At 43.8% G+C, this 19,380-nt stretch overlaps 1 protein-coding gene across 21 annotated transcripts in view; it reads left to right on the top strand.

The window, feature by feature from the left end:
• TTC7B (tetratricopeptide repeat domain 7B) overlaps positions 1–19,380 on the top strand; it is a 245,992-nt gene that overhangs the window by 129,267 nt on the left and 97,345 nt on the right. For all 21 annotated transcript variants that reach the window (XM_070594411.1, XM_070594407.1, XM_070594404.1 and 18 more), the window contains 4 exons: positions 9,580–9,663; positions 10,683–10,787; positions 12,412–12,529; positions 14,516–14,573. In XM_070594411.1, coding sequence (XP_070450512.1) covers positions 9,580–9,663; positions 10,683–10,787; positions 12,412–12,529; positions 14,516–14,573 — 365 coding nt within the window. The remainder of the gene's footprint in view (positions 1–9,579; positions 9,664–10,682; positions 10,788–12,411; positions 12,530–14,515; positions 14,574–19,380) is intronic.

Here is a 19,380-nt window from a genome sequence, read left to right as displayed (position 1 = left end):
GGTAGAGGAATGAAATGCCCACTCCTTGAATCCAGTGATTCATTTTGCGAGAACAACAAAGAGCAGAAACATCAGCACAACAGTGGCTGGAGCAGTATTTGTGTGGGACCCTGGAGACCCTTTACTGGCTGTGCAAACTCCATCAGGTTGCTTCATATAGTTGAGCAGAGAGCGTGCCAGAGGATGACGTCCACCGTTCAAATTCTGTAATGAAGTCTGTGACCTTTGAAAAACAGCCCACTCTCCACTCCTCCCACCATGGCCAGGGGCAGTGGTGTCCTTTAATTTAAGCATTTGCCAAAGCAGTAAAGCTTTGAGACTCCTCTGCTTGGAGCAGTATTGCTGTTTTAGGGGAAAAAGAGAAATGGGAGGGGGGCACGGATGTGGACTGTGCTTTATCTTACTTCCAGTTTAAAGGGGAGAAGACTCAAGCAAGACTTGATGGACATCTTCTATATTTTCTCAAAACCTGGGGCGGGGGCTATTTGTAGCTGAGAGTCCCATAAGCATACCTCTTAGAAGCTTTCCCCGGACACTGACTCCCCTAAAAATAGATCTCTCAAACTTCACTTTGATTTGTACTTTTATTCTTAGTTAATTAGAAATAAGGGCTCTGAGCTGAGCATCGTTCAGGTCTGCCACTTTGTGACCCTGGCCAGGTCCTATCTCCTCACTGGGTCTTAGTTTTCACATCTGAAAAGTAAGAAGAGACGAGATAATCTTGAAAGTCTCAACACGCTCTCTGATTATGTCATTCTGTGGGTCTAAGATAATGGTCCAAAATATCTCAATTGCTTACATAGTTTTTCATTGCTAAAAGTAAAGATATGACATGTTATCTGTGTACCATGTTAAATTAAAAAAAATTGTTACACAACTGCAAGGAATTACATTTATTAACTGACTCATTAAGTATTATGATGTAGAAAAGATCATGTTTCCAGTCAATAGAAGGATCTATGTTAGGAGAACTTTTAGGATAAGGCCAACCTGTCCACCACGGTGAAGACAGTTCACTATTTTATTCGTTCTATTTTAATAGTGATGAATTTTTGACCTAAGCTCCAGGCTAAATTTGAGGGGTATCTGATTATTTTATTCCTGCCCTCTCCCCCATGGATTTTTGGATGCTGAATCTCACCCTTGAATTCCAAAAATAGACTTTGGCTTTTCCTTGCTTGTGGTATTGTACAGCTGTCACTGCCATGCACCCAGTTCGTGTAATTGGGCTTTGCGTACTAGGAAGGTAATTGCTAAATCCCCTTCTTATGCCAGAAGAGCTGCTCATTCCGGAGCCCCCTCAGAGATGGCTGATGTATGAAAAGCCAAAATAAGAGACCGGAAAGGATAAGCTCTTACCACCAAAAGGAAACAGCATTTTCGCAAGTGACATTTTGACTACGACTCAAATGATTAGGAGCCGTTTAGAGTCTAATTATTGTTGTACCAAATATTCCTGGTATTAAATGAATGTTATCTGGGATTTAGAGAGGTGGCAGCAGGATGATTACAGCGACTGGGCCTGTCTTTCCTGGTAGAAATACTGCTACTGCCAAATTCATCTTCTTTTCTTGTCAGGCAGATGATTGAGAGATGTCACCTGCTATTTTGTGTGGGTGACTCAGGGATCTGCAGATCCGGTTTGGACCCCGTAATCCTCTCCCCAGCCCCACACTGCCCTCTCTCCATTGGACACCAGAAGTGAAAAAGGGCCAGAATCTAGCTCTCATCTCTCTCTTTCCGCTCAGAGGCTCCCTTCCACTCTCCCTTTGCCATCCACTGGTACCCTCGCCCCCGTTCCCAGGGGTCCCCTTTCTCCCCTTCATTCCCCCTTCAGATCAAACCCTGAGCACCGCAGGATCTGTTCCTTCTTTGTTTCATAGAAGTGACATCAACAGTGACATGTTTATATCATGCACTCCGTGCCAGACACTCTTCTAAGCATTTTACCTGTATTGCTTCCTTTAACCCCATGACAACCCAATGGCTGGTGAGTAAGGAGTTTGGATTAAGCGTGGGCAGTTGACCGCAGAGCCAGGGCCTCCAGCACATGACTCCTTGCTCTCCCTTCCAGCCACCAGCCATGCTGGGCCTAGGTGACTGAAGCAGCTTCTTATATGCCCCCTCTCCCCTGTGCACAAAACACCTACATCTTCTTAAAAGTCCATTTCATCAGTACTTCCTTTAGACTGGAACCATTGTTAAAATGTGAATGCTTTTATTTTATTTTATTTTGTTTTATTTTATTTATTTTATAGCATATATTCTTTTCCTAATCTCCTCCACTCCATTAAAACTGGACATTTTTATTCTATCACATACAGATAGGATTAGGTGCTTAAAAGGGGTGGTCAAACAGAATTGGGCTGAGCCAACACCCTGTCCGAGGGGCAGAGGTTGTGGATAGCAGACATCCGAGTGACAACCCAAGTTCCTTTTTTTCTTCCATGCGTTCTTTGGGAGAGGGCGTCCTTTTGTGATGGAGTTATATTGACCTGAGCTGCTTAGGGATTTACATAATCTTGATGTTTACGGAACGTAGGGCAGGACATGTTATATATCAAGCAGTGTGCTTGGCATCCAGATTTCAGGAGCATCTGGCACTGTCTGGGCACTTTTTCAGAGCCAGTGTGCTATCACCATGTATAAGATGCCAAGAGCCCACAGGAAGCCAGAGCCATCGGCTGTGACACCAGAGCTCAAACACCTCTGAATTGGGATGAAGGGCTAATTTGTAATTGTTGCCTTGTATTTCCTAACTCTCTTTATAACACCTGTTTGGCTTATTATAGGATGTGGGTTGTTATCATTATGAGAAAGGGGTCCAAACTGGGGTAGTCTGTGAGAGATGCTGCAGTGTAGAGGAAATGCATGAGTTGTGTAAACTGAGCACCTTTGAGATGGGCTGGGATGGTGCATCCTTGGCTGCTGTGGTGCTAGTGGATATCACGGGATCTGTGAAGTTTCCTGAAAATGCCACAAGCTGGTAAGGCCTCAGTCCTTGTAGCCTCAGGGAGCCCAAAGACGCCTGGGGAGCAATGGCCTCATCAGCAGCAAAAAATATTGCTGAATCTCAGAAATAGTTCAGGGAACACGTGGTACTTTTAGGGGCCTTTTGTTTAGCTGTACTTTGCTTTGTGCAGCATGAGTGGGCCTGGTAAGTAAAGTGTGAGTGGCGTGTCTGTAATTAAAGTCTCAGAGGCTGCGAGTGTTGTGGTTAAGAGCTCCAACTCTGGAACCAGACTGCCTGGATTCAGATCCTGGCTCCACCACCAGCACCCTGAGATCTTACATAGTCACGGAGCATGTCTGTGCTCCAGTTTCCTCATCCATAAACGGAGGACCCTGATGGTATCTGCTTATACCTTGCAGGATCGTTAGGATGGGCAAATGAGGCAGTTCTTGTAAAGGAACTGGAATAGCTCCTCGCTACGTAGTCAATGTTATCCTAAAGCTTGTTGTCTTGGTCCATTTGGGCTGCTATAACAAAATACCACAGACTGCGTTATAAACAACATGTAAACTGGCTTACAAACAACAGACATTTATTTCTCACAGTTGGGGAGGCTGGGAAGTCCAAGATCATGGCTCCAACAGGGTCACTGTCTGGTGAAGGCTGACTTCTGGTTGCAGACTGCTGGTTTCTTGCTGGGTCCTCACATGGTGGGAGGGGCAAGGGAGCTCTCCTCTTTTATTAGGGCCTAATCGCTTTCATGAGGGCTCTACCCTCATGGCCTAATCACCTCCCAAAGGCCCCACCTCCTAACACCATCACACTGGGAATTAGGTTTCCACATATGAATTTTACAGGGGACACAAACAGTCACTCCATACCACTTGTTAAGGAAATAAATAATAAACATGTATTCTAGTCTGGTGTGTAAAGTTGTGCACTATTTTCAAGGGTCTCAGATTGAATCCTTTCCTAAAATGAGGAAACGTTTTGTAAAGTACATAATTATTTCTGATATAATGTATTATAAATTTGAATTTTCATATATTAAATGTGGGTAAAGTGATAGGTATTATGCACTTTTCTTTCTTAATGTGAGAATGTTAAATTTTAAAAAGAGGTAACAGCTAACCTTTATTTAGCACTTACTAGCCTGTATCTAAAGTACTGTTCTTGTTGCTTATATGTATTAACTAATTTAATCTTCCTGATAACTCTCTATATTAATTGCTACTGTATTTCCCATTTTACAGTGAGGAATCTGGGTATAGAGAGGTTAACAAGCTTGCCCAAATTCACACGCTTAATCTGTGGTGGTGCCTAGATTCTTATTTCTAGCCACTGTTCAGGTTGTAAATTCCCTATTCTGGAAGGTTCTCAGGCAGAAGTAGTACAACTACTTGTTGGGGGCTAGGAGGCCTCAGGGGTTGTTACAAGAGGGGCCTGAAGCACCTTCAGGGCCTTGGTTGTAGGCAGCAGAACCTGACGGGTTAACTCAAGCAGAAAAGGCATTTATCGATGCCTCCTGCTCACAGGATCCACAGAAGGCTGAAGAATGGGCATGAGCAGAGATTAAGGAGGTAAGGCCCCTGCCCCAGTTCCCTCTGGAGGGCCTCCACCAACTCTACCGCACCTGTGGCCCCCAGGCCTGGCCCCTGGAAGTAACATCCAATGACCCCTCCCCCTGCCTCTCTAGCTCCAGAGGCAAAGTGCTGGCAGGACCATCTGATTGGCCGGGCTCAGGTCATGTGACACACACCTATTGCTTCCCTCCATTCACCCTGAGGTTTATTACTGGGAAGCAGAGAGGCTGCTTCCCTTCTAGCTAGGGTGCCCCACCCCTGAAACAAAAAAATCAGAAGAGTTTTGAGGTAATAGGCAGCCAAAATGACAAATGTCCTCTCCTTCGGGGACTTAGCTAGATGCTTCTCAAGATTCTCTGAGTCTACTCTGTAAGGGCTGCTGTTTCCCTGTGGCACCTGGAACGGAGCTCTCTACCAATTAGGCTTCCAATAAGTGTTTTTCGCTGAGTATAATGAGTATGTTAGCCTTTGGCACAAAAGAAAATAAGGCTGCACACTTATTTATAGCATCCAGCTTTTTGGTTCAGAACAGACTGTTTCAGCTGCTGAGCTCCTTTTGTTTATCAGGAAAACAGTTGATATTTATCATTTCTCTTAGCAAAAGGAAGAAGAAAAGCATTCAAACATTTCCATGTTTCTGTGTATATGTTTAAGTACTTAGTGGTTATATTGCAGTGAATTAGTCGAGCAGAGCTGTTAGAACAAGCCTCAGTTTTGATCATCAGCTACCGGCTTCTCTCCGCATACCGGCTCCTTTGGCTAATTCGAGCCAATGTGATTATCCTTCTGGTTTCCTCCTCCTTCAGCACCCCTCATCCGCCTGCCCTGAGTCAGTTTCTAAGTACTGTTGGCTTTTCATTGCTTGGCATTCTCTCCCTAACCTCTGTCCTCCCCACTTAGTCCCAGCCCATACCACCCACACCTGTATCAGGTCTTCTCTCACCCGGAATCTCATCTCATCTTGGATCTCGCATATCGCCTGCTTGATCTTCTCAGCAAGGTGCATTAGGTTTTTTTCCCCACTGTGCTTCTCATGGGCACCGAATGGCTTCTTGTTGCTTGTCAGCATAGCAGAGCAGTTAAGAGAGTTCTGGGGTCAGCCTCAGATCCCAGCCTTGCCATTTAGTGTCTTTGTTAACAAGAGGTATGTCCAGATGTAATTAACAAAACCAGCTTATAGTGACTTAACCAAATATGAGTTTATTTTTTCCCAGGACAACAAGTCTGGTGAGAGGCTGCCGTCAGAGGCAGCTGCAGCATCTCATGGCCTCAGGGTCCCAGTGCTTTCTCTCTTTCTGCCCAGTCATTCCAGAGTGTGGCTTTGTCCTCATGCTTCTCAACTCCTGGCTGCCTCACCTCCAGCATCAAGTCTGTGTCCCAGGCAGAAGGAGGGGCCATGCTGAGAGCAAAGTATGCATCAGCTGAGGATGCCCTCCTCTTAAAGAGCTATCCTCGGGGCCTCACTCAGGATATCCCATTGTCCAGATGGAGTCGAGTCACAAGTCCACTCCTGAGATTTTAGCTAAGCATGTTGCTAGTGTGATCAAAATGGAGGACCAGGGGCCGGCCCTGTGGCCGAGTGGTTAAGTTTGCCCACTCTGCTTCAGCGGCCCGGGGTTTCACAGGTTCAGATCCTGGGCGCGGACATGGCGCCGCTCATCAGGCCATGCTGAGGTGGCGTCCCACATAGCACAACAAGAGGCACTCACAACTAGAATATACAGTTATGTACTGGAGGGCTTTAGGGAGAAGAAGAAAAAAAAAAAGATTGGCAACAGACGTTAGTTCAGGTGCAAATCAAAAAAAACCAAAAAACATAATAAAAATGAAGGACCAAGTGTTCATCTTACTTGGGATCTGCAGATACCCATCCTTTACCATCACTGGCAATAGTAGGTGTTTATTAAGTGCTTATTACTTCACTTTTTAATACGGCATATTTTTGTTTGGGTAGGTTTTCTCAGTAAATCACCTAGCATAATGTTTACTATGACCTTCTCTGTAAATAACATGTAAAATTCTGGAATTCTTTTTTCTCCTCCCCCACCACCTCTTCACCTTTATTATTTCCTTCAGTTTGTCACCCTCATGTAGCTCCTTTGTCTTTTGGCCCCTAGCCTCCTGCCGCTCCCTCCATCCTCCTACACATCCCCACCAGTCTTTGAGGTGACCCTCACGTAAGCATTCTGTCCCCTCAGGATGAAGTTTTTGTTGTTATTTAAAGCTTTTATGTTCTTTTTAAAAACTCCTAGCCCTATTCTTTTTCTTTCCTCCCCATAACCACCTTATTCCATCTTCACAGAGAACACAGTGACTGGGCAGGAGCCCTTACGGGTCTCTCCTCTTTATCTTATGGAGCCTGCCTCCTTAAGAGAAGGCCTTACCTCAGGGGCCCATTTGTTCCAGGGACCTGGCTCTCTCTAGTCTTCTGGGACCTAATTTATCCCCTCAGCTTCTTCTCTCAGGGTCTTCTGTTCGTTCCTCTCAAGTTGCCTCCGTGAAAAGATAAGTGCGTACTTAAGTAGCCTTTCTTCCGCCTCAGCCCTTTGCTTCATACATCCTTTCCCTCACCTTGAGTCATCTGGCCCCGTGGCCTGGCATCCTCCTCCAACACACCCTGAAACTACACTTTCGGAGGTTGGTCACCCGAGGCTAGACTGTGGCCTCCACCTCTCTGACCCTGTTCTCCCTTCCCGAGACCCTGCTGTGTCCTGACATTCTGCCGCACCCTCTCCCCAGATTCTGTCTCTCACTTTCCCTTCCTGGTCCTTTTTCTCTTCTCTCCCCTTAGATAGAGATTTCTCCCAAGGCTCTGCCCTGGCTGCCCTCTCCCTGAACACTCTTCTGAGGTGATCTGATATCTTCCAATAACTAATTCTTTTCTCAAATGTGTTTTTGTCCCAATTTGTTTTATTGTGATAAAATGTCACATAAAATTTACCATTTTAACCATTTGTAAGTGTACAGTTCAGTGGTATTAAATATGTTCATCATGTTGTGCCACCGTCACCACCATCCATCTCTAGAACTCTTTTCATCCTGTAAAACTGAAACTCTGTACTCACTAAACGATAACTCTCCATTCCTCCCTCCCCACAGCCCCTGGCAACCACCATGCTACTTTCTGTCTCTATGATTTTGACCACTCTAAGTACCTCATTTAAGTGGAATCATACAATATTTATCTTTTTGTGACTGACATTTCACTTAGCATAGTGTCCTCAAGTTTCATCCATGTTGTAGCATATTGCCGAATTTCCTTCCTTTTTTAAACCTGAATAATATTCCATTGTATGTATATATCACATTTTGTTTATCCATTCATCCAAGCAACGTGGGTTGCTTCCATGTTTTTGCTATTGTGAGTAATGCTGCTGTGAACATGGGTGTACTGATGTCTGTTTAAGTCCTTGCTTTCAATTCTTTTGAGTCTGGCTTTGCGCCATGTACCATGCTGTTTGGATTCCTGCAGCTTTGTAGTAAGCTTTGAAATCAGGAAGCATGAGTCATCCAGCTTTGTTTTTTTTCAAGATTGTTTTGGCTATTTGGGGGTCCCTTTAGATTCCATCTATATTTTAGGATGGGTTTTTCTGTATCTGCGAAACTGTCATTGGGATTTTGACAGAGATGGCATTGAATCTGTAGACCGCTTTGGGTAGTATTGACATCTTAACAATATTGAGTATTCCGATCCATGAAACTGGACATATTTCCATTTATGGCTTCTTTGATTTCTTTCAGCTTAGCTGTATGTCTTTTGTTAGACCTTTCTCTTGAGGCTCAGATTGTCTCTATTTCCAGTAAGCTACCATATGATACCTCAAACTCACCATGTTCCATACCAAACTCATTAATAAAACACCTTTCTTCCCCATTATCCCTTTTTCTAAAAAATTTCTCTTTCTTTCTCTCTCTGTGTCTCTTTCTCTGTCTTTCTCTCTCATAAACACACACATACACACACATGCATACACGTGGGCCTTCTATGCCGTGGGTGTGCTCCCAGATAGGTATACAGGCCAGAGACTCTGGGGGCCTCCTTCAGCCCCTACGCCTCACCAGCCACCCTGCTGATTGTAACTTGGACACATTTCTTAGTTCTGTCCCTTAGTTCTGAAGCCCTTGGAACCATTCTATCCCCCTTATTCCCGGTCTCTGCCTCCATTCTGGTCTCACCGTCCCCCATCATAACATTCCTAAAAGTCTAATATGATTATGTCACTCTGTGCAGAAACCAGAGGCTCCTCCTTGACGGAGAGTGAAGTTCATTTGTAGAGTTTCCACCATGGGCAGGCACTGAAAAGACAAAGAAGTCAGGATTTCTGCCCTTGGTGCTTTCTCATAGTAGGACTGGCATGGGCTGGGCCGGGGAGGGTGAAGACAGTCACATTAACGTATAGTTGTGAGAACCAAAGCTGCAGTGGAGGAGGGAGATGGAACAACTTTGAAAAGGGGCTGCATGTCAGACTCAGGGACGTGGCCCCAGCCCGCTGCTGCCTTCCAGCCTGATTCTCCCTGTCCAGCCCGTGTGCCGAGGCTGCATTTCCAGTGGACCACGCACCATCACCAGGTCAAAGCACGCCCTGTCATGCCCCCTCTTCCTGGAGTGCATTCCCAAATCATAGCTGTGTTTTTGTCCTTTTCATTAATCAAGGCACAGCTCAGATACCATTCTTCCAGGATGCCATTCCTGAATCCTGTGGTCACTTTCCTACAGTGCTTTCTGTTTCCTGCTCTTGGGGCACATGTCAGTCTGGGCCTTGTATTTGAGTTGTGTACCTGCCTCTTTCCTTGTACTAGATGAAAAGCTACTTGAGGTCGGGATTGTGTTTTAGTCAACTGTTCGTTATCCGTGCTTCTGGCCCAGTGCATCATACCCTGAGGGGACTCCTCAGCCGGCGTTTGGTGGTGGATTATGTCTTGAGCATTCAAGGGAAGCAGGTTGTGTAGGACTTATCTTGGTGTGCATAGACACAAACTCACACTTGTCCTTGTGACACTGGCAATTCTCAGACATCTGCCTTTGTTCTTCTTTCAAACCAGTGCTTGGAGAGAGCCATGAAGTTTGCCTTTGAGGAGTTCCACCTCTGGTACCAGTTTGCTCTGTCACTCATGGCTGCTGGAAAAGTGAGTCGCCCTTTGTGCTATGCACTTCTCTGTGTCAGTAGTTAATGTCTTTGAATTCCAAGGGCTGATATGATACCTTGTAGAAGTCTAAACCAACTGTTTGAAACGTTCCTGTGGTCATTTATAAATGGACAGTCAAATTTAATGATTTGGGGGCCAACATGGACACATCATTGGAAAGAAAAATTTCTGAAATATTTGCCTTTTCTAGCCATTGTAACTTCATCTTGTGAAAATATGGCTTAAACTAAGGCTAATTCTTCAAACTGACCCTTTCACTCATAAACTTACTCCTGGAGAAGGAATCTTTTAGTTATCTTTAGCAATATGTTGTATCTGATAGTGTATGACATTGACAGTGTGGGCTGTGGAGTCCAACTGCTGGAGTTGAGGACTGGTGCTGTCCTCACAGCCGTCTGACCAGGGAGGTCCCTGAGTGTCTCAGTTTCCTCTTTAGTAAAATGGAGTAATAATAATACCTGCATCATAAATTGTTATCAGGTAAATGAAATGATACCCACAAGGTGCTTAGGTTGGCACCCCCCCCACACAGTACACACTCAGTAAAGGTCATAGCCATTGTTCTTCTTGTTAATTTGGGCCATTTAGTGAATCTGCCATTTAGCAAATTGTTAAGTCTGAGATTTAAGATTATTGGGGCTAATTGGAGACAGAAATTTGATATGGTATGCTTCAAATTGGATGGCTTATTTTTTATAATAACATAAGACTCCACTGTCTTTATTTTTGTCTTATTTTCACAACGGCTACACAAGTAGGGAACAAAATTAGGGTGATTCCAGCGAAGCGTTCCCACTTGTTTTAACCACAGTTTACCCTCCTCTCACTCGAGAGCGCCACGCTCTGGTTACCGCCATCCCCAGGCCCCTGCGTGCTTGGGCTCAAAGTTGGAAAACCTCCTTAAGAGGGCATCCTAACCAAGAGCCTTCTGGGAAAGGTTTAGTGTTTTGTTCTGTCAAAAATTTCAAGTTTCACAGAAATTATCTCCTTTTGCCAAGTCTGCTCGTGCTGTAAAGGTGCTGAAAGAGTGTATCCGTCTGAAGCCCGACGATGCCACCATCCCCCTCCTCGCTGCGAAGCTGTGCATGGGCTCCCTTCACTGGGTGAGTAGGGTTGGGGCTGTCTGCTCGTGGCAGGGCTTCCAGCCTTTTTCATTTCAAGGCGCTGGGTGAGAAGAGTAGTAATTCATCAGCTACACAAATACAAGGCTGTTCAGAGTCCCAGACCCTTGGCCCGGGCCACTGGCCTCCACAGGCCCCACCCACCCACCTGAGTTTTTCTATAAAGCAAAGAGTTGCCCTCACACATAGAACCGACTTTCTTCATTCCTCTTCCCTCACATGGGCTCTCCTCTTCAAATATTCTTCTTCAAATTTGAACTTGGGAATAGCCCAATTTGTAATAGTTCTATACTTCAAAAATATACCATTTGAAAAGAAAATAGAAAACTCAGCCTAATTGCTGAGAAGGTGGTACAGATAATTGCCACATGCAAAGGAGTTTTAATTTCTTTTCTTTAACTTTGTGTCAAGATTAGTGACAAAAGAATTTTCTCCAAAGACCAAGCCATCTTGCTAGGGTTTTTTACCATTATAGTTCTTGCTGCTTGATTTTTTCCGTGTACTCTCACCCAGCAGGACAAAAGTAAGCCATGTGAAGAAAGTGTGCTACTTTTGTTAGATTTCACTTGGGAAAACGTAGAAGAAAAAGGGCATTTTGAAAGAGCAGGCTCTCACCTGAAATGCACAGCTGTGAAGGCGATGTGTGGTCTGTTCAGGTTTCAATATTTTGGTGTCACAAGGAGGGAACAACACAGGCTGGCCCCAGGAGTGGGCGGAGGAGTGGACCAAACCCTTCGCTTTTGAAAATGCCAGTTTCTAGCTATGGCGTTGTTCATTACTGTAACGTATATCTCTCTAACACCTAAAATAAAGCTCTTTTTTTTAAAGATGAGAGTAGCACATCTTTTCTGTATATATTTTTTACATTTCTATTATTAAAATTTCCAAACACCACAAAAGTGAAGAGTGTAATGAACACCCGTCTACTCTCACCCAGCTTCAATAACATCAACATTGCCATACTTTGAAGGAACAAATCTTATTATTTTTGCCTTGAATGAATTGTGCAAAAGGTCTCATTGTGGGTGTAGTTTACAGGTGCATATTTTCTCATTGGAATCTGCTGATGTGAGGTCCACGTGCTGTGTGTTGTAGAATAAATAGATGGAGTTTTGAAATTTTTAACAGCTTGTGGGAAAGAGAATCTGAGCCTAAATGGATTCTTTATGTCATGAAAAACAGGAAAGAACCAAACACAAAACATTTCAAGGACTTTGTTATTTAGATATATGTAATTATTATACATTTATTATTGATATGTATAAAATTAAACTTCTAAATGCCTAGCACAACCTAATTACAGAACCAGTCAGTAAAAAGTAAAAGACGAAAATGGTATAACCCCACCAAATATAAAAGTGACTTTGGAAAAGAAGTCAAAAAAGCAATAAGGAAAACTTTAAAGCAAAAAGGTAAGGTGGGAATCCTGAGGATTGTTGCAGAGGCTCAAATAAAGGAAACAGAATCACCAGAGTGGAATTGGAAGATCTGAGAGTTATTTTCGCAGTGACTCATCAGAAATCTGCTTTTGGCGGCAGATGCTTCTGGGACCTCGTGTTAGAAATTCTGCAGGTTGTTGTTGTTTTTCACTTGTCTGGTTTTTCAGTTGGAAGAGGCTGAGAAGTTTGCCAAAACTGTCGTTGATGCCGGAGAGAAAACGTCAGAGTTCAAGGCCAAAGGCTACTTAGCTCTGGGGCTCACGTACAGTCTGCAGGCCACTGACGGTGAGAGGAGTTCCGCCCCCTGGGGCTGTTGAGCCGCAGGGCTGGGCTGCAGGAGTTTGTCTGTAGGATTCGCACAGTCGCCCTGTGTTGTAGGAGGGTGCGTAAGCTGGGCCATTCTGCTGTGCTATCCTGTGGGGCCCCGGTGCTGCTGTCTTCCTTGCTTGGACTGGTTGGAGAATGGGAGGGAAGGGATGAGGGCTCTGTGCACTCGGCTGGGCTGTCCTCGTATGAAGGGATGTGGGTCTAAGGCCCAGGAATGTAGAGGAGTTCAGGGCCAGCCACTTCCACGAAGCTTCCCTTGACTGGTCAAGACCTGCCCCTCCTGTATTTGCACGTTTTAACTCACAGATATGTGCACGTGCAATGCAGCCGCTCACCAAATTACTCGTGCAGAGATACACGTTTTGGATGTACTTAGAGGTTTGGTGGACAGGCTTCTGGCTATAAAATCTTAATTGTGTTGTGTATAATTAATGAAGTTTTCAATTATATGTTTGCAGAAAGTGTGAATTGATAAGTTGTTTTTCTGAACTCTTATTTCTTTAACATTTTGTTGTTAAATATAAGACAAATACAAAAAAGTTTTAAGAACAAATGTGTAATTTAATGAAGGAAGATAAGGCAAACATCCTTGTAATCACGCTGCACTCAGGAGCTAGAACCTTGCCAGCCACGTGGGGAGCTCTCCATGCGCCCGCTCCCGACCACAGGCCCCTTAAGGGAAAATACAGTCTGACTTTTATAGTACTCACTGTCTTTTTCTTTCTTTATAGTTTTGCTCTAGTTTATTTTACAAATCACCTCAAATCCTTCTTTCCTCTGCCCCAAAATGTCAAAGACCCTGGAGAAGTTTTGCATATCAATTGATTTTCAATAATGAAGTTTTTGGTTCATTTTTCGTATGCACATGCTATATTGGCAAGACCCAGCACATTGTTTTAGTTTTAGTAGACTTTCAGTGAAGTGTAAGTTTAATGCCCTTTATTTATCCATATAGATTCTTAGTTCAGACTCTATCCCTAATTAGCTCTGAAACTTGGGGAGAGTCGCTTGACCTTGTTGGCCTCATTGGGTCACCTATGAGGTTCCCTCTAGCTCAGTCACTGTTGTTCTAAGTTAGCCATGGGTTACACCCACGGGTTACAGCCACATCTGGCCCTCTGGGGCAGCCTTCTGCCTTCTCAGTGTGATGTCAGGATGGAATCTGCCATGTTGGATTTTAGATAAGAGTCTCCACGACTTCCAACAAGAAACGGGTTCCTCCAGGACTTTTTCTCTTGTCCCCGTAAAAAGTACCTTTTTAGTTCCTGTGTCCTCCTTTAGTTCCTAAAGGAGCCATTTCTCACATGCTCTGTTCAGGGGAAGTGTTGGCTCACAGCAAGATGGCCTCATACTTTCCAGCTGATGTTCTGGCATCGGTGTTGGGTTTATCTGATCTATCCCTTGTGTTCACATCAAGGTGGTAAAAGTACTGGCCATTGTCCGGTGTGAATTAAACCAGACTTTCATGGCATCAAGCTAGTGCCCGTGGCCCAGGATTGTAGCTTCTCAGTCCTAGAAGGAACCTTGAAGGCCATCCAATCCAACACCATTGGTGCTTAAATCTCTACTATATCATCCCAGCAGAGCCAGTCTTCACTCAGGAGTTACTTGCCTACACTTGAGAAACCAGATGTGCTCCTCTCTGGAGTTCCCAGCTGGTCTTTTAAAATCAGCCTCCTATGCCTGGGGGCACCAAGGTGACCAGCCAACTCACGCTCTCTCCTCGGCCTCCTTCCACAGTTAAGCCCAGCGTGTGCAGGTGCCTCTGATTGGCTTGGGCATCATTTCCAGTCTTCTGCAGTGCCTGGGACAGGGCTGGGCACATAGGCACCCAGAATTTGTTGCCTTTAATCCAGTTGAATGTGTAGTTTTTGTGATGACTTTTGTATTTGTCAGAAACTCCCTGATCTCCCATGCCACTGACTAATTGAACCCTTTTCTTAGCTTCTTTGCGAGGGATGCAGGAGGTCCTACAGAGAAAGGCGCTTCTTGCATTTCAGAGGTGAGTGGGAGTTCATCTTTTCACTTGGCTGTGCATAATGACACCGAAGTATGATAAGTATAAAAAGAAGAGTTATTTATAAAGATTATGTAAACAGTGTTCTTACCCCTGGGAGTCTTTCATCTTGAGCACCGAACATACAGTATCCAAACTTGCTGCCTCATTTGTTGCCGTGTAAATCTGCATTCTTAATCTGTATATCCATTTGGGCACATTTTATTCATTCCTAATAAAGTGATTTCAGCTCTAAGAAGATAGCTACTTTGTATGTCTAGGGAGATGACTCCTTTTATTAAACAGATTTGTCATCACCTAGAAAAGGGATTATTCTTTTCCAGCTTTTTTTTTTTTTCACATGTCAAGCTACAGATTTTCATATTAAGAAATGAAAAGGCCAGATTTTAGGACAGTCTCTGAAATACTATGTTAAGACAGTCAGGCCAGCAAGACCCAGGCCCCTGCACCCGCCATGCTCTGTAACACACGGGGCTTGTCTCCAACATTGTGTCTTTCATGAAATTAGGAGAATGCCTTATAATTAGAGAACGCTTGAGTGTCAGAGTGCTCTTTCACAATCCTTATTTAAGTTGACCCTCAGTCCACACCGCTCAGGTAGACAGGAGAGGTAGTATGTTTAGTGCAGGTAAGGGACTGAGACGCAGGAGTGAGGAGAGTTGCCGGAGTCACATGGCTATTAAGTCAGGATCGAATCACAGTCTCCTGACTCTGGTCCAGCTTTTCTGGCACCTTCTATGCCACACTGCCCTAATTTTCTTCTTATTGCAGGTATAATAAATCACTAAAATGAGTCGTTGTCTGAAAGTATAGTCCCATGATGTCAAATCTAGAATTGGTATTGGTCCTTTCACCTTAAATTATATCTTAGTTACACTGATTTCTTGGAATTGAGTTAGGAACTTAGTTATTTATCTGAAAATTTCCTGAGGACCTCTCAATACCTAATAACCTTTGTGAGGTCTCTTTCTTTAGAACTGGGGTTGCCTACGGATTTGTCACAGGGTACATGTTCCTTTTTTCGTGAAGTCATTATCACTTGGTGTCAGATGAAACTCTTTCATCTCGTTCCTCTGCATTTCCTAGCAGGCTTGCTGATAACTTCTTCACTTTGTCAGTCTCAGACTGGTTAATGACAAAAAGTCCCAGTTGACACCTGCAAACAGATCTCCTGTTTCTGTGCTAAGCTTTTGTTGATGTTCTCCAGCACGGAGTGTGGAAAGCATTTCCATTTCAAATGATTTGGAGGTTTAAATTCTCCAGTCCTAGTTCGTCAAACCCACACATGGATGCCTAAGAAAGCGGTCATTACATCTGTTTCACTTTTCTTAAATCAGCACATCTTACCGGCTCTCTAAAAACAGCCATGGTGGTGGTCTGCCTTGAGCCACCAGAATTCCTAACGTCATCTTATATAACAGCTGTTCCATTGGCCTGAATTCCTTTTTGTTCCTTTTTTGCTTAGGTTTTAATTCAAGAGATTTTAAAAATATTAGTTCCTATGGGAATAAAGAGTAATAAAATCCTGCTAACCTACGTGATTATGTTGGGGAAGGCTAACCTAAATTAGTGTTTGTGTGAAATGAAGAATATTTTTCACAGGAGTAAAATTATTTTGTTTCAAGTCCACATTAACTTGGACTATTCTAGTGCGTGTAGACTTAACAAAAATCTATAAGGGAAGGATTTTAAATGAATAAGAATGATTTGTATTACATCTTAAATGTAAGTGGATATCTAAAACCCACTTGGATGAGAAGTCTAGTCATGTGCCTCATAATGACGTCTCAGTCTACGATGGACCGCATTTACAATGGTGGTCCCATAAGATTAGTACCATAGAGCCTAGATGTGTAATAGGCTATATCATCCAGGTTTGTGTAAGTGCACTCTGTGATGTTCGCATGACAATGAAATTGCCTAATGACGTGCTTCTCAGAACATATCCCCATCATTAAGTGACACAGGACTGTACTTCTTTTGCTATGTGTTTTAAATCTTCTCCCTGCAATTCTGTTTATACCATTCTTTGGCAATTTTTGTTTAAAAAGAAAACAGTGTAACTCAAAAAGGAGTGGGGTTGCAGATATAGCATGTGAAAATTAACTCTTAGTTATGACTGGAGCCAGAGTCCAGAAAGATTTGCTCTCCAGCAGGTGCAAAAAGGTGATTTTTGAAGACATCCCACTTGCATGACTGCATCTTAATGTTGAGGCCCTCAGCTGTACCTACACTCATAAGCTCAGCCCAAGCAACTGAACCAATTCATTTGCCCCGTACAAAAGCATAGTGAAGAAAACATAGTGTTGTCTGCAAAGCTTTCTGAAGATGCTGAATTGATCTGAGTGGCTACCTCGGTGGGCTCTCACCTCCTACAGAGAAAAGCAAGTCTGAAAACAGCTGAGAGTATATTTCAGTGACTTGACCCCCAGCGTGCAGAAATCTGGGCTGCTCCGTGGGGAAGAGGTGGCATGGTGTCACTCGGGTTTGTCACTCAGCATGGCAGAGGGTACACAGTCTCGCTTTATTTTCCTCTCTCCCTCCTAGCTTGAGTTTAAGTTTGAATGTGGTATGTTTTGTGTGGTTGGAGTGACCAATCATCCAAGTTTGTCAGGAACTGAGCAGTTTCCCAGAATATGGGACTTCCAGTGCTAAAACCAGTAAAATCCTGGGCAAACTAGGACAAGTATGTTTGTAACTAATGGGAGGTTCCTGAGCAATAGATTTAACCAGGTGTGTACATTTTTTTCTTAACTTAATAATATACTAATCCCATGTCCACTATAATCAGTACTGAAAGGGACTTCAAGGAGAATTGGCTAAACAAGGCAGCAGGCTGATAGTGTGAAGAGACCAGGCCTCCAGTGAAGAGACCTGGCTTTACCTCTTCTGCTGGACGTTCTTAGACAAGATGCTTAATAGTAGATCCTTCACGAGTTGTACTAATTATTGTTACAAAGTATGTGTGTTATGGACCAGGGTCAAAATTGATCGAGCTTCTCTGTATTCTTTGTTCAGCTCTAAAGGACGTTGGAACTGGAGTCTACAAGAGCACTGGGGTAGAGCTCAATGCATTCTGAGTGTTAGCCAGGTGGTCTGGGAGGCCCATCCCATGCTCTCCAGTAGCAGCCTGCCATGCCTCTCTCAGGGCACTCCTCCCACTGCACTGTAATGATCGCTTTGGGTTTCCCCCTCTGCAGGGTTAGGAGGAGCTCCTCAAGGAAGGACACTTGTGTTATTTGTCTTCAGGCTCCCCAAAGGCTAGCACAGGGCCTGGCATCACAGTAGGTACTGCATAATGTGGATGGATGGATGGATGGATGGATGGATGAGTGGATGAATGAGTGGATAGATAGATAGGCAGCCTCAGTAGGCCAGCAGTCTAATAATTCTTTCTTTCCTTACGGAAGAGAAATTAAATTAATGGATGTAGAGGTGCTTTAACTAGGGAAGCATTTTGTGAGCATGTCTGTGGTGATATTTTTAGGTCTCTGGGTTTCTCTTAGCATCCTCACCAGGTGCTCACTGTATGGGAATGAGGTTTATGGGGCTGCTTTAAATTCATGTGCAGAGTCCAGCGGGCTTGCAGTTTTCAGGATCACCAATGACCTTCTTCTCAGCTGCGTCGCTTGATGATTTCTGTTGAGCAGGTTTTCTGTGGGCATACCAAAGTGTTTTTGTCACAGGAAGCCTACCTGCTGAAGTTGTTCTGCACGACTGAAGCAAGTTTTCTAGGGCCTACATGAGATCACCACCGTTCACTTTTTCTTGTTTTCTTCGGCATTCTCCTTTATCCTTTTTTCATTCATAGGCTAATGTGGTCAGTTTAACTCATTAGCCAAATTATTGAAATAAGATTTTCTAAAAATGTGTATGTTTAAGATGTCCCTCATTAGGAATTTGGCAGCTGGATCGCCATTAGTAGCCAAGTTGGCAGTTCTTCAGATGCTGCCCTAATGCATCTCAGAAATGCCGAGATTTCTAGCACTTCTGGTTTGTTTCTCTCATGGTGCTGTGGCTAGCAGTTAATGATCATTTGATGAGGTCAAGGTGGGGTCTTTGGTCAGAACTATCCGTATCCACACCCTGAGGTCACCAGACCATTGCCAGCTTTTCACTTGGTTGGTGTTGCGTAGAGGCACCCATGGTTTGATTCAACTTCATTTGTGAGAAATCTAAACTGGGCTGAGAAAATTACAGCTCTGAGGAGTTCTTTTTGAGGGTTGTAGAAACCTGGCTTTATTAACTGTGAAAGAAGAGGAGATAAAATAAATAATGCTAAATAATTCAAAGTCTCTTTATAATTAATTTTGTATTCATCTTCCCTGAGTAATTGGGAGAGACAGAAACCATGACATTCCAGCCTCACTTTTTATGAACACCAAAGAAAAAAATTCTTTGATGTACAAATTCATGGAAAACCAATAGTTGTAAAAGAATAAAAACTAGGGCATACCGAGTGGGCCTCTGGTAGAAATAAGTCATTTAAAAGGGCAACACAGTCAAATACTCAGCCTCAGCTTCTGACAGTGAAGTGAAGAGTCTCAAGGCTGTGTCTTGAGGCGAGGTTACTGGTAAAGATTCCCCAGGAACGGGAATTTAGGTGTTTTGTTCTTAAGATTAATAAAAGGACAGAGACACCCTCTTGCTGTCCCTCAGTCCCACACATGAGCTACCACATCTGCCCAAACGTGCCTGGGATTGTTGCACTTCGCGTATTTTCTGGATAGAAAACAGCTGGAGGACTTTTTAGCCCCTCTCCCCACAGCAGGTGGGTGGTTCCATGAAAAGG

The sequence above is a fragment of the Equus przewalskii genome, chromosome 25, assembly GCF_037783145.1.
Source record: "Equus przewalskii isolate Varuska chromosome 25, EquPr2, whole genome shotgun sequence".
NCBI lineage: Eukaryota > Metazoa > Chordata > Mammalia > Perissodactyla > Equidae > Equus > Equus przewalskii.
This window is presented reverse-complemented; position numbering and strand designations above follow the sequence as displayed.